Source organism: Mytilus edulis, chromosome 12, assembly GCF_963676685.1.
Source record: "Mytilus edulis chromosome 12, xbMytEdul2.2, whole genome shotgun sequence".
NCBI classification, from domain to species: Eukaryota; Metazoa; Mollusca; class Bivalvia; order Mytilida; family Mytilidae; genus Mytilus; species Mytilus edulis.
Genome location: NC_092355.1, coordinates 57,232,300 through 57,248,492, shown reverse-complemented (window position 1 = coordinate 57,248,492; position 16,193 = coordinate 57,232,300). Strand labels below are relative to the sequence as shown.

Genomic DNA, 16,193 nt, shown 5'->3' with positions numbered 1-16,193 from the left:
ATGCATCTTACAGACTGATGACAAATAAGAGAAACGAACTTATTGTGTAATGGGTTTTAAACACAGATTTCGTTCCGCAAAATTATTTGCGTAAACGACATTTCAAGGTCAGTTATAATTGATTTGTCTATTTTTAGAAACGTAAACTGGAAGTTTTATTTTTTTCACAACAGAGAGTGTTATCAATTTTGTTAGTGATTCATGCATTTCATTTCATAAAAAAAGAATCATTTAATTATTTTTCAGGGATAATGTATTTGTTTGGGTCGGCGGGAATAAAAAAGCATGAAAAGTCAATTTTATTTTTATTCTAGGAATAGGCAAAATCGGGTCGGCGGATCCGTAAACCAACAAATTAAAAAATCCTGGCCTAACTAAAGTTTTGAAAACGTTTTGAGGCGTTTGTTGTTATTTTCGACAATAATGAACACGTTGCGATTTATTTTTATGTGATCTGGAATATAAGTAATGTAAACAGGTAATCAAGTTACGCAAACCGTCGGCTACTTCTGTTTGACTTATAGCCTGCGTCGCAGGTGTTTTGAATGATTTTAATTACCGATCTCATCGCCGTTTTTTTTTTATCTACAATAATTTGTCTGCACCTCTTTTTTGTTTCCTTTCTCGCAGAAACTGTAAATTCACGTACCATTTCCGCGATAACATTCCCCTGTTCGACAAGTTTTCCTTCGAGGCACAATGTGCGATTGCGCATTGGGAACTGAAGAGTTCAAATCAACATAGGTCATATGAATAAGGGTTGGGCTTAACATCGAATTATTATCTATAGACAAGAAATAAATTTAGGTGTTAAACGTTAAAAAGCTTCTAAATGATAAATGGAAAGTAACTAGTAGTTGTTTTAATCATAATTATTAAACTTTTTGTACAAAATCCGGCATATAGATTAAACAAGTAATTTTAATGAAAATCGTAGCTACTATCCGTTTAATTATTCTCGTTTAGAATATAAATCGCATTGTTTACATGAAATCTTATCTCATATCTAAACACAGCTGGTTTCAACGTTTGACTCTAATTAAAATACTACGCATGTAGGTTAATATTAGCAGCTTGTAATCGTGTGCAAGGAAATATTATATCATAATAAATTTCAAATCATACGTAAAATATCTCTATAGCAACTTAAGATGCTAATGCTTATTCAACAGATTAGTAAGCTATTGCGCATTTATTTGAAAGGTGGTCATAGAAGCTATTGTGCATGCATTTGAAAGGTGGTCATAGAAAGAACAGAAGTGTTCCGAATAACATCCGGTGTTCCGAAAGACTACAGATATCGTCCAATATATACTGCGTAAACCCTCAGGGGTTTACGCAATAAGTCATACTCTCCTGCATTCACTAATACTGTATTAGTGTTGGTTACCAAATATTATCTATTGGAACAGAAACTGATAACCCTTACGGAGCACCTGAGTTCATATCTACAGCTGGTGGGGGCAAAAGTGTTGGTTACCAAATATTCTCTATTGGAGCAGAAACTGATAATGATCCTTACGGAGCACCTGAGTTCATATCTACAGCTGGTGGGGGGAACAGTGTTGGTATCCATGTATTCTCTATTGCAGCAGGAACTGGCAACCCTTGCGGTGTACCTGCGTTCATATCTACAGCTGGTGGGGGCATTAGTGTGGGTTACCAAATATTATCTATTGGAACAGAAACTGATAACCCTTACGGAGCACCTGAGTTCATATCTACAGCTGGTGGCGGCAATAGTGTTGGTTACCAAATATTAACTATTGGAGCAGAAATTGCTAACCCTTACGGAGCACCTGAGTTCATATCTACAGCTGGTGGGGGCAATAGTGTTGGTTACCAAATATTATCTATTGGAACAGAAACAAACTGATAACACTTACGGAGCACCTGAGTTCATATCTACAGCTGGTGGGGGCAAAAGTGTTGGTTACCAAATATTCTCTATTGGAGCAGAAACTGATAATCCTTACGGAGCACATGAGTTCATATCTACAGCTGGTGGGGGAACAGTGTTGGTATCCAAATATTCTCTATTGCAGCAGGAACTGGCAACCCTTGCTGAGTTCATATCTACAGCTGTTGGGGGCATTAGTGTTGGTTACCAAATATTCTCTATTGGAGCAGAAACTGATAACCCTTACGGAGCACCTGAGTTCATATCTACAGCTGGTGGGGGCAATAGTGTTGGCTACCGAATATTCTCTATTGGAACAGAAACTGCTAACCCTTACGGAGAACCGGAGTTCATATCTACAGCTGTTGGGGGCGTTAGTGTAGGTAACCAAATATTCCCTGTTGGAACAGAAATTGCTAGTCCTTACGGAGCACCTGAGTTCATATCTACAGCTGGTGGGGGCATTAGTGTGGGTTACCAAAAATTCGCTATTGGAGCAGGAACTGCTAACCTTTACGGAACTCTTGAGTTTATATCAACAGTTGGTGGGGTTCATTTGCTTAAGTTTTCTGTGTAGAGTTTTGTGGACTGTTATTGGTGTAGGTATATCAGTCTTTTAGGTATATCGGTATATCAGTCTTCAGGCGCGGATCCAGCCATTTTAAAAAGGGGGGGGGGGGGTTCCCAACCCAGAGTAAAGGGGGGGGGGGGGGTATTTCACTCTTTTATGTATATCAGTCTTTAAGGTATATCACTCTTTTATGTATATCAGTCTTTTAGGTATATCACTCTTTTGGGTATATCACTCTTTTTTCGTTCATGTTGTGCGTCATTCTTTGTCTTACATATTATCTTCTTTTTATTGAGAACTTGATGCATATTATCGTCTTTCTTTTATTTACAGTAATAGAATTCATGTATTAAATTCTTGCTTTACAAAGTTTAATATTTGCCTTTAAAACACTGAATTGATGAATAAATTTTATAACAACTTAAAACTGCTATTAGGAAATTATTGTTTACATTTTTCTCATACAATGTACTTTCACAACTTTACAGTAATACTCCTATATATATATATCTTACAATTGCCTTAAATGCAAGAACAACAACCGATATTTACAAGGAAACTCTATTCTATATAGCAGACTTGTTAGTCTGAGACTGATTACTTGAACTAACATATGATTAGGTTTAAATAATGTGGGCTTAAAGCCTTTTACCTACGAAACAGCAACCAAACGACACAAATAAATAAAAGACATATAGAGCGCAACTCCCAGTCTTCGACAATAGCCAGATGTCTATGTAGTATGTAATCTTTACACAGTACCGAGTCAACCAATGTGAAACTGATACGGAAATAATTGTTTACATTTTTATCAAATAACGTACTTTCACAAGTTCACAACAATTGTAGAAAATACTTGAACTTTGACAATTGTTTGATTTAAATATGAATGAAAACCACATGACAGAAAACAATTGAAATCACGAGATAGTACTTATAGATGAGGGTCTGATGGGGTTAACAGAACAAAGAATGATGGGGCAAATCTACAGAAAAATAAAAAATAGAGAAAAATAAGGCAAAAATAAAAATAAATAATGAACATAAAAAATGTAGAAAAATTGGCGGCTATCACACAAAGAATAGAGAAAAATGACATAAAAAATAAAGATTACAGAACTGAAGGACACTGGAGCAAGACCCTCAGAGACGGAAATTATAAGTATTCATCTATAATGAATGACAAAAATAGAATTCAATAAAGGTTACATAAAAGTCAAGTATCGAGTACAGATGAATTAACTTAAACTTAATTTTAACAAAACAGAAACCAATTGAAAGCTTATGTTTACTACAATGTATCTGAAATAATGAAGACATTATTACTGTTGTAACATTCATTTAAATTCCAACCTACGAAAAAAGGGGGGAGGTGGGCTTTGTTTTTTTGTTCTGTGTGTCAGTTTGTTAGGCAGAAACCATTAGATTTTCTGGAGGCGGGGCTATGGATTTTCTTTCAATTTTAGCATTACATATATTGTCAGCTAAGGGTGAAACAAACAATTTGTTTTCTCAGGGTCAAAAACAAATTTGTTTTTCTCCAAAAACTAGAAACAAACTGTTTTTCCAACAAAAAATCCATAGCCCCCTCCCCCCTCGGAAAATCAAATGGTTGCTGCAGACCTTAGCCCTTTCGGTATCAAGTTTAGGTTTAAAAAGTTTATCATGAAGGTGTGGTACATCCACTTGAAAATTTAGAACAATTGGAACTTTTCAGATGATATAGCAGATGAAGATGATTTTTATCCCGATTACATGGTTCACTGAACTAAGAACTGTGATAGTTTCAAATTAGTAAACTCTCAGGTTTAACTTAAAACTTAGTACAAAATCACAATTTAGAGCTGATTGCACGGATCACCGAACATGGACACAAGACAGAGTTATGGGGCATTGTGTCCTATGAAGACATATTCTTGTAAAGTTATAGCAATGTCAATAGACCGTATTGCTATCTAGTCCAATACATAGACAACTTCCTGTTGGGGTCAAGTGTTACATAGACAACTTCCTGTTGGGGTCAAGTGTTACAAAAACAAAGGTCATCAGAAATGAGCTGATTGCGGAAAATGTTAAGAAAGAGAACATTTTGAAATTTTGATAGTTTTTGAACCAATTGTTTTTATAAAGACAGATTCAAGTCCTAAAAAAGCACCTCCCGTCAGTGTTTTTGTTTTATGTTTTTCTGCTTTGTATCGATCTGAAGAGTAAAGCCTTTTTCCACTGATTTTTATAGTTTGTTCTTATGTTGTGTTGTTATACCACTGTCCCAGGTTAAGGGAGGATTGAGCGCTCACAAAAATGTCTAACCCCGTCACATTCTATATATGCCTGTCCCAAGTCAGGGGCCAGTAGTTCACTGGTTGTATTGGTTCGTTTCAGTCATATTTGTTTTTCGTAAAGTGTTTTGTTATAAATAAGGCCGTTGGTTTTCTCAATTGAATTGTTTGATATTTTTCATGTCGAGGCCTTTTATAACCGACTATACGGTACGGGATTTTCTCATTGTTGAAGGCCATATGGTTGCCCATAATTGCTTACCTTACATCCACTTCATTTGAACTTTCATTGGTTGATAGTTGTCTTGTTGGCAAGCATACCACGTCTTCTTATTTTCATATTGTTTAAAGTATTTACGATGGTTTAAATATTTCTCATTTTTTAATTTTATGCACATTACAAAGAGAAAATTTGTGTATTTTTTTCTTTCTTGCAATCAGTTATGTTTGCTTCGGGTTTACATTAGACATGTCAGAGCCTTTACATTTTTGCTTTGGGTGTGGATTTTGCTCATTATTTAAGGATGTGCTGTGTCCTATAATTGCATGTAACCACTTCATTTAAACTCCTCTGGTGGATACCTCTCATAAGCAATCATACCACATCTCCTTATTTTTATATGGTTACATTGTAGTATCAGATTGTTTTCCCCCTACGTCAATTGGTCTCTGGTGGAAAGTTGTCGCATTAGCAATCATACCACATCTCCTTATTTTTATATGGTTACATACTAGTATCAGATTGTTTTCCCCCTACGTCAATTGGGCTCTGGTGGAAAGTTGTCGCATTAGGAATCATACCACATCTCCTTATTTTTATAGGTTACATACTAGTATCGGATTGTTTCCCCCGTACGTCAATTGGGCTCTGGTGGAAAGTTGTCGCATTAGGAATCATACCACATCTCCTTATTTTTATAGGTTACATACTAGTATCGAATTGTTTCCCCTACGTCAATTGGTCTCTTGTTGAAAGTTGTCGCATTAGAAATCATACCACATCTTCCTTATTTTTATATGGTTACATACTAGTATCAGATTTTTACCCCTACGTCAATTGGTCTCTTGTGTAAAGTTGTCGCATTAGCAATTATATCACATCTCCTTATTTTTATATACATGTAGTTACATTTTAGTATCAGATTGTTTTCCCCCTTACGTCAATTGGTCTCTGGTGGAAAGTTGTCGCATTAGGAATCATACCACATCTCCTTATTTTTATAGGTAACATACTAGTGTCAGATTGTTTTCCCCTACGTCAATTGGTCTCTTGTTGAAAGTTGTCGAATTAGCAATCATACCACATCTTCTTAGTTTTATATAGATATATACTAGAATCAGATTGCTTTGCCCCTATGTCAAATGGTCTCTTGTGTAAAGTTGTCGCATTAGCAATCATACCACATCTCCTTATTTTTATATGGTTACATACTAATATCACATTGTTTTCCCCCTATGTCAATTGGTTTCTGGTGGATAGTTGTTGCATCGGTAATCATACCACATCTCCTTATTTTTATATGGTTACATTATAATAATCTTTATTGCAAAATTACACCCATGAGGGTCAAGCAATACAATCAAACAATAATTTTATACTGTACAATGCAATATAATGAAATACAATGTAATACAATGAAATACAAAATAATACAATACAATATATAGAATAATAGAACATTAGAGTTCAATTATAAATGTATGTAAAAAACAAAAACACCATCATAACCTTGCCTGACACGGGTCTGACTCCCTCAGTTCTAAAGACTGTTTAATGAAGACTCCAATATGACAAACAAGTTCAGGGATGGGGCTTAGAATGTGTTTAAGTTTATTGAATGCATCAAGATGTTGAAATAATGGTACATAGTCTTTTAGATAAGCAAAAAGATTAGAACGCAAAGATATGTTAATGTCACAATGCAAAAAGAAATGAAATTCATCATCTAGGACTTCACATTTTTTACATAATCTTTGTGCTCTTGGAATGTTTCTGTACCTTCCTAATTCAATGCCGAGGGAATGATCACTTAGTCTAAATTTAGAGAGTAACTGCCTATGTATAAAATTATTGCAATTTAAATATTCCTCAGACTGACAATTATTTTTTAATTTCCCATAAAGACAAAGTTTGGATGAGGAATCCATTTTTGAAAGTTTAATTAAAGTATTTTTTTCATATTCCTCTGAAACACACTTTTTTATATTACATTTTAACATGTTTTTTGATTGTTTAAAAGGTACATTATTATAAGAGTAATTTTCTGGGTTTATTTTCATTTCTTTAAAAATTTTATCTGCAAATGAGTACCAGGAATAAATTCCTTCTGAATGTAAATTTATGTTTGTTTGTAGAGATTCTTTAACCAGTGGATTAATATCATTACAATTTATTCTATAAAAATACATGAGTGTTTGAGTTTTTATATAGGAGTCCAAAGTAAATCTACCTAGTTCTGATTTGGCACCTATGTTAGTGGCTGTCTTTCTCAGTCCTAATACTGCTTTACAAAATTTAGAATGAACCTTTTCAAAGGGATATTTTTCTGCTAATGCAAGAGTATCACAAAATGTATTATTTACTGCAGCTCTATTAGATGCCCTAAAAGCTGACTGAAAATTATCCATAAACCAAATTTCAGAGTTGTATGTCAAAATAGGTCTTATAAGAGTATCAAATAATTTACATGACAAATTAGTGGGAACAAAATTAAAATTGGACATATATTTTCTCAATAAAAATAAAACTTTAATGCCTTTTTTAGAATCAGATTGTTTTCCCCCTTACGTTAATTGGTCTCTGGTGGAAAGTTATTTCATTCGAAATCATACCACATCTCCTTATTTTTTTAATGTTACATACTAGTAGCAGATTGTTTTCTCTCTACACTCATTGGTCTCTTATGGAAAGTTATTTCATTCGGAATCTCACCACATCTCTTTATTTTTATATGGATATATATACTAGCATCAGATTGTTATCCCCCTACGTCAATTGGTCTCTGGTGGAAAGTTGTCGCATTAGCAATCATACCACATCTCCTTATTTTTATATTGTTACATACTAGTATCAGATTGTTTTCTCCCTACGTGACGTCAATTGGTCTCTGGTGGAAATTTTTCGCATACGCAATCATACCACATCTCCTTATTTTTATATGGTTGCATTGAAGTATCAGATTGTTTTCCCCCTTACGTCAATTGGTCTCTGGTGGAAAGTTATCGCATTAGCAATCATACCACATCTCCTTATTTTCATATGGTTACATTTTAGTATCAAATTGTTTCCCCCCTACGTCAATTGGTCTCTGGTGGTAGAAAGTTGTCGCATTAGCAATCATACCACATCTCCTTATCTTTATATGGTTACATTCTAGTATCAGATTGTTTCCCCCCTACGTCAATTTGTCTCTGGTGGATAGTTGTCGCATCGGCAATCATACCAAATCTCCTTATTTTGATATGGTTACATTGTATATTATCCTGATTTAGAGTAATTTCTCGCAATTTGATTGGCTGATATTGTCCTATTAAATTTCAGTACATTTTTTTATCACGTCAATTGGAATTATCTCCCTTATTTATTACGTCAATTGGAATTATCTCCCTTATTTATTACATCAATTGGAATTATCTCCCTTATACCATTGACCTAATAAAAAAAACAAAAAACAATTGAGTTGCTTTGTAGTCATAATATTTTTTATTTTTCACATTTTTTTATTTAATATCTAAAATATATTTATTGATATTGTCCTAACATTGAATTTGAATATAATAATATGTAATATAACAAAATCAGGATAAATTCGTTACACAGTGTTCAATTGTCCTAATACGGAATTTATCGGGTCAATAAAAATTCATATCGGGTTTCGCTTCGCCTCACCCGATATGAATTTTATTGACCCGATAAATTCTCGTATTAGGACAATTGCACACTGTGTAACTAATAGTATCAGATTGTTATCCCCCTACGTCAATTGGTCTCTGGTGGCGGAAATTTGTCTCATTAGCAATCATACTACATCTCCTTATTTTTATATGGTTACATTCTAGTATCAGATTGTTATCCCCCTACGTCAATTGGTCTCTGGTGGAAAGTTGTCGCATTAGCAATCATACCACATCTCATTAATATTTTTATATGGTTACATTGTAGCATCAGATTGTTATCCCCCTACGTCAAATGGTCTCTGGTGGTGGAAAGTTGTCGCATTAGTAATCATACCACATCTTCTTGTTTTATATGGTTACATTGTAGTATCAGACTGTTTTCACCCTACGTCAATTGGTCTCTGGTGGTGGAAAGTTGTCCCATTAGCAATCATACCATATCTCCTCATTTTTATATGGTTACATTGTAGTATCAGATTGTTTTCACCCTACGTCAATTGGTCTCTGGTGAAAAGTTATTTCATTCGAAATCATACCACATCTCCTTATTTTTGTATGGTTACATACTAGTATCAGACTGTTTTCACCCTACATGTACGTCAATTGGTCTCTGGTGGAAAGTTGTCACATTAGCAATCATACAAATTCTCCTTATTTTTGTATGGTTACAAATATGTACTAGTAAACATGTACTAGTATTAGATTGTTTTCCCCCTACGCCCATTGGTTTCTGATGGAAAGTTATTTCATTTGAAATCTTACCACATCTCTGTATTTGTTATATGGATATATATACTAGCATCGGATTGTTTTCCCTCTACCTCAACGGGTCTCTAGTAGAAAATTGTCGCATTAGCAAACATACCAAATCTCCTTATTTTTATATGGTTAAATACATGTACTAGTATAGAATTGTTTTCCCCTACGGCCAATGATCTCTGATTGAAAGTTATTTCATTCAAAATCTTACCACGTCTCCTTATTTTTAGATGGATATTCTCAAAGTCTTTAATGTAAGAGAGGTGATGTTCGTACATATTTAAATACATTGTCTCTTTTAAACGACAGAGAGATTTGTACACGCAAAAATCCGTATCGTCTTCCTTTAATTCATAGACGTTTATATTCACTTGAAAACAGGATTCAAATTCTGGAATTTCTTGTAACTGTAATCCGGGAAACAGCTTTGCTTCGTATGTACTTTCATTTCGTCGTTTCTGATAGCCATTCCATTGTTGAAATTAAATAATGCTGCACATTGCATTCTAAGTTAGTGATGGTTTGTCCTCTGTGTAACGCTAAGCACCGAAAAGCGCAGAGTTTATCCGTAAATGGCTTAGAATGTTTATCGTCTTTCAAGAGAGCGTGTTTGCTATTCTTGTCTTTAATATAGTCCGGCAGGGACGTTTCTCCTTTTCCTAGCGTATAATTGGTGGTGTCGATTACAAATAGCGTATTGGTAACTAGAAAAGGTTTCCATTTCGTGTCGGGTCTCTGTTTCATCAGATATTCTCGCAGATTTAAGTCCGTGAGTTTCCGCCGTAGTTTTTCAAGATCCCTTCTCTTTGAAATAAACACGGGTTCTTCAAAGACGGAATCGTTTTCGTAAGGTTTGAAAAACCTGTAGCGCTTTTCTTCTGAGTGAATTAAAATGACGCCAAAGGTTATGGTAAGCTTAAAGGCGTGTATGACGCTGGTATATACTGTCGGCAGCTAGCATGAGTTGGTGCATGTCAACGTCATTCGTTAGTGGTATGTTATATACGGAATGAATGTGATCTTCTCGATGATTTTCCAAGATTAAAGGAGCGTTGGCCTCGTACACTTCTTTTAAAGCTAGGTCGTTTTCACCTCCTTCTATCTCCCAAGGATAAGGGCCTTGTCCATAAGGTGACGCTAGCAATTGTGTCCCCTGTCCGATCTGATAGTGTCGTTGCATACCGTGAAGGTACAAGTCCCGTTTATTGGTGAATGACTCATTACATCGTCGACAATGGACACGCTGAACGGCTGGTTTCGAGGGATTGGTGCGTGTTTTCTTGACGGGTGGTTGCTCCATTGATACTTGTGTTGGTCTTTTCAGTGATTGACTCTTGGGACTGTGACTGTATTGATGATGTTGTCGTAATCCGTTAGCCGTCACACAACGCTTGGAACAAATCATACATTCACATGTCGGTAACACAGTGGGGTTGCCTAAGCACTGATTTTCGTGTTTGCATTTCAAGTTTTATAGCTCTGAGCGAATGCTTTGTGACACTTTGTACATGGATATCGAATACCTTCATGTTTGGTTTGTTTATGAGCCAAAAGTTTTGCTGGTCGGTTGAAGCTTTTGTCGCAGAGATCGCATGTTAAACGAAGACGTTCAGATATTAAAGGATGGGACGATAGATGGAGTTGTTGGGCCCATAGGCGTATTTGTGATGGCGAATGTAACGTCACCAATTCTTTTCTGATAATATCATCTTCAGCGTAGTATAGATCTGTTTCCATGTTTCAAAATTGTCTCACGATGAATTAAATGCAGAAAATAATTATTCCCGAACACGTTAATTCTATCGAAAAATATCTTGCGTGACTTTATATCTTTAAATATCGTCTTAGTGTTCTATGCTTTTATCGGCAGATATTAATTTAAAGCTTTCTGATTGGTTCTTTTATGGGTTGAATGAAAGATAAGCTATAGAATTATTTATAGTGTATATGAAACTGGTGTAAACCAGTTTAGACCGCCTGAAACCGGTTCCTTTATTGCATAAACCCCTGAGGGTTTACGCAGTATATATTGGACGAGTGATGTAGTCTTTCGGAACACCGGATGTTATTCGGAACACTTCTGTTCTTTCTATGACCACCTTTCAAATACATGCGCAATAGCTATGACCACCTTTCAAATGCATGCGCAATAGCTTACTAATCTGTTGAATATGCATTAGCATCTTAAGTTGCTATAGAGATATTTTACGTATGATCTGAAATTTATTATGATATAATATTTTCTTGCACACGATTACAAGCTGCTAATATCAACCTACATGCGTAGTATTTTAATTAGTCAAACGATGTAACCAGCTGTGTTTAGATATGAGATAAGATTTCATGTAAACAATGCGCTTTATATTCTGAACGAGAATAATTAAAAATAAAATCTTTAGAAAGAGTTTTAGTAGCATTTTATTTTAGATTTTACGTTTAGTGAAGATGTACATGTTGTAAAAAGCAAGCTATTTTTTTTTTACTGAAATTAAAGGGAAGTCTTTCTTGCATATGATTAAATTACAGTTATTTTTTTGGTTAAATATTGCAACTTTAATAAAAAAAAATGGTTATTAAAAATAAAATTAAATAGATATTGAATATGAAAAAATAAAATATTTTGAACGAGAACAATTAAAAATAAAATCTTTAAAAAGGTATTAGCAATTTTTTGAAATTTTACGTCTAGGATAGACCAAGGACATGGAAATATAATCATAAATATGTGCCTCAAATAGGTGTAAAAACGAGGACTTTTAAAAAAAAATTCGTTTTTTGAAAATAACGTTAAAATTAATTATGAAAGTTATGTTCGTATTTATTTTCAGTAATATTGCAAATTTAAAGTTATTTTCTTTGTTTCAATATTGCAACATTATTTACTTTTTTTTTAAAACAAGGAGGTCCCATAATAACCTCTGAATCCTTTTCGTCATTAAAATGCGACTGATAAGTATATAGATATTCAATATGAAGGGGGAAAAATAACCGTGACTGAAATCTAAATCTTAGATTTATTTTTAATACACACTTGACCATGCAGATGTAAGAAATGATACTTCAAGCAATGAAACAACGAATTAAATGTGCCACTTTAATTACGACTGATAACCTAAAAATGAATCATGCATGCATTTTTAGCAGACTTAACCAGGTCGGCGATAAGATATCGAAATATAAAAAAGAAGATGTCAATGAGAAAACTATCTACAAGAAACCAAAATAACACAGAAATACAAACTATGGGTCACCATACGGCCTTCAACAACAGGCAAAGCACGCACCGCGTAGTCGGCTATAAAAGGCCCCGAAATGACAATGTAAAACAATCAGTCAAAAAAGAAAATTAACAAAGTCCGTATCATCGTATGCGTAACTTAGTTGCTCACCAGAGGAACGCTACGCAAGCGTTTAAATCCGCGTTCTATAAGTTTGAAGTACGTCGAAATGCAAAGGTATAGGCTTGGTGAACGCTTTTACTTCATGAAAATTTTAATGGTACATAAAAAATTTCATTCAGCTCAAGCGTTTGTCAAGCGTATACCTGTAAACTGCACGCACATAATATACACGCTATACGAGCGTTGAAAACGCTACAGATAAGTTTGAGACACATACAAAAATACGCGTCGCCTTAAAGTTTCATTCAGGAGAAGAAGTCCGATACGGGTGAAATTCTTCAAACCTACAGAAGATATTACACCCTCTCCAACCATGCAACATGGGACTAGACATAGAAGTACAGGAACTACTCCCATTTGTTTGAGCTGTACAAGATCTACAAAAATATCCCGCCTGCCTCAAAGGTGCATAGGATCAACCATGTTCCAGCACTAATGATACAAGTACCAACCAGAGTTACAATGCCGTGGTTGTAAGTCTTTAAAGGCATGCACCGAGCGGCCTCCAAAAATGAAAAACAAACCCACTATTTAGTCGGCTATTAAATGCCCCGACCATTAAGATTTAAAAACAAAAATCAAACAAAACTAAACAGCCTTATTGATAACAAAATAATTTACGAAAAAAAACTTGACCGACATGAATTATGAACAACAACCACTTCACTACATGTTCCTGGCTTTAGAATGGACGTTGGCACATGGACATAAACAATGTGGTGGCCATAAACCCAACCCTCCCAAATGAACCAAACCTTAAGGACAACACATCGCAAGAAAAAAATGTAAAATATCAGTTGCAATTCGCGTCCCTAAAAATATGGGTACGGTGCACAATAATCACTTACATAAAAAACAATAGACACAAATCACTGAAATAATCGCACTTACCGAAAGCTTGTGAACATTTAGACGAATCAGTGGACATAGACGGACTGGTAAACATGTAAACAGACGGGCGAATGTGACAGACGTATTGACAAACATTCACATATAGACAGACCTGCAGTTGGGAATGTAGAAAGACTAGGAGAAACGCTTAGGTACGCTTTACGCACACCCAATACACGCTTTAAGCTCGTTGTGCACACTATGATTGACAGGTTGAATGCATCAAAATTACTAGCGTATTGGTAGCGTGCATGATTTTTTTTTACCACGACCGACGTACGTCGGATTTATACGTTGATGTGTGAAGCCGGTATTACATTAAATAAACAGGCAATGTCAGTTTCTAATTCTTATGCACAACAAAAGTAATATAAGACAATACATCTTTATTAAACAATTATCTAATATATATATAATGCCAAACAAGCATTTGGGTTTACGATTGCATTTCTTTTTTTAAAGAAAGCAACTTGTTCTGTACATTTTTTACCTCCTATATTTCTTTTGTCTATGACAAAGAAACAGGCCGGTAACAACCGTTGCCGGATAGTTTTTCTGCACGAGTAGTCAGGTCAAGGTCCGAGGCGATAGCCTAGACTACAAGTGCAGACAAACTATTCGACTGGTTGTCACCGGCCTGTTTCTTTTGTTACTTTTGTTTTTTATCTGACTTGTACGACGTTTCAAGAAATTAATAATACAATTTGCAAGACTAAACATTTGAGAAACTTAGATAGCCATAAAGCAGTAAATGTAAGTTATAGTATAAACATATTTTTTTTCATTTCCCTTCAACCGAGATTTTTTTTTTAAGAAAAAATGCAGGATGTGCCAATCCATCCCCCATTCCCCCGTAAAAAAATTTGTAAAAATCGCGCAATACATGAATTTAATAACCAGTGATGATGGGCCCCGGGGGTTGGAACAACCCTTTTTTTTTTATGATCAATGCATTTTTAAATTGGGACATAAACTTGCCCCCCCCCCCCCTGTTTTGTCCTGGATTTGGATCTGAATATGAATTCGATAACAATATAAATGTAGCAAAAGAAAAAATTTCCTACTTCATTAGTGAATGAAATGTTTATGAAAAAATGAATTTTGTCTTAATATGCTATAAATTCAGGCATATTCTTTAATTTTTTAAATTCATACTCGTCTCTAGATCTGAAAGTGTTGATTGGGATTAAACACGTGTTACATTATGATCCAATCGCAGCTTACCGCCCAAAATTGATGACATAAGTTGAATGATTTTCTTCTAGATTTGCTGCTTATTTGGACGTGTATTACATGAACACTTTTTGTTTATATGATCAATCGTGCATTGGTGAGTTGATAGGGATTTAACTTTTGATAAGATTTGATTTTTATTTACTTATTTCCTGTCTTATTTTTATTGAAATATACACGTCAGTATCATCATTTCTTTACTTTCAGCATTGTCCATAATACTATTCATGTCCATATATTGAAAAAAACACGAGTTTTTTTTAGTATATTAACTATTTACTTTTCAACGCCATCACCCAAATGTTTTTGTTTAAATTAGCACTGTTTACGGTATTCGGAAAATCAGGAATCATGCAAAACATTAATGTGTCATCTGCTTGACCATAATAAATTTTTTCTCATTAAATTTGGGATCAAAATATCTTTTTTAGGAGAAACCATACCCCCCCCCCTTTTTGAAGTTAAAGTCTAATCCCTTTTTATGAATAGAATCACTCGTGCATGATCAGTGAGTTCATTTTTTCATTTGCGCCGATTTATATTTTCTCCTAATTGGATTTACAGGTATGTTAAGGGATATACTTTTACATGTAAATTCCAGGGAATACAAAGAAAGCCACAACAAAAGATAGAATACTAACGTGGACCTACCTTTTACAAGCAACTAGAGCTATATTTAATATAGGAGGTTCAGACACAATTTGCCCGCTATGCAACCTTGAGGAAGAAAACATCATTCATCAAATGGAATTGAACTGTTTAATACTTTTCAGAGTTCAAAACAGTTATATCCATGTTAATATGATTGATAATTCATAACATTTGTACAACTGGCTAACGAAAAAAGGTCTTTAATGATATATCAAAATGAGAGTTGTCTCACTGGCACTCATACCACATCTTCTTATATCTATCACCTGTAATTTACCTGTAATTTACCTGTGAAAAAAATCGGCGCAAATGAAAAAAAAATTGGCGCAAATGAAAGAAAAAATCGGCGCAAATGAAATGCAGATCGGCGCAAATGCAAAACGCCGCTAAAGTGCCCATGAACTCACTGATCATGCACGAGTGATTCTATTCATAAAAAGTGTCCTTGTAACAACTAATAAGAGTCCGTGTATTATAAAAAAAAACCCGTTAATGTACTGTTTTTCTGTAGCTCTGCGGGTGGCAAAGTCGTACACAAATTTTTGCATCCTATATTTGTCTATTTTTCATATTCAAGCCCCCATATTTCTGTTTTCTTAATATTTTGCCTG

At 34.6% G+C, this 16,193-nt stretch overlaps 2 protein-coding genes across 2 annotated transcripts in view; one reads left to right on the top strand and one right to left on the bottom strand.

The window, feature by feature from the left end:
* LOC139499272 (uncharacterized) overlaps positions 1-7,274 on the top strand; it is a 29,921-nt gene extending 22,647 nt beyond the window's left edge. The window contains exons 2-4 of the mRNA XM_071287942.1: positions 1,381-1,834; positions 1,866-2,441; positions 7,182-7,274. Coding sequence (XP_071144043.1) covers positions 1,381-1,834; positions 1,866-2,441; positions 7,182-7,274 — 1,123 coding nt within the window. The remainder of the gene's footprint in view (positions 1-1,380; positions 1,835-1,865; positions 2,442-7,181) is intronic.
* LOC139499564 (uncharacterized) overlaps positions 1-16,193 on the bottom strand; it is a 690,384-nt gene that overhangs the window by 190,045 nt on the left and 484,146 nt on the right. The gene's annotated exons all lie outside the window — the stretch shown is intronic.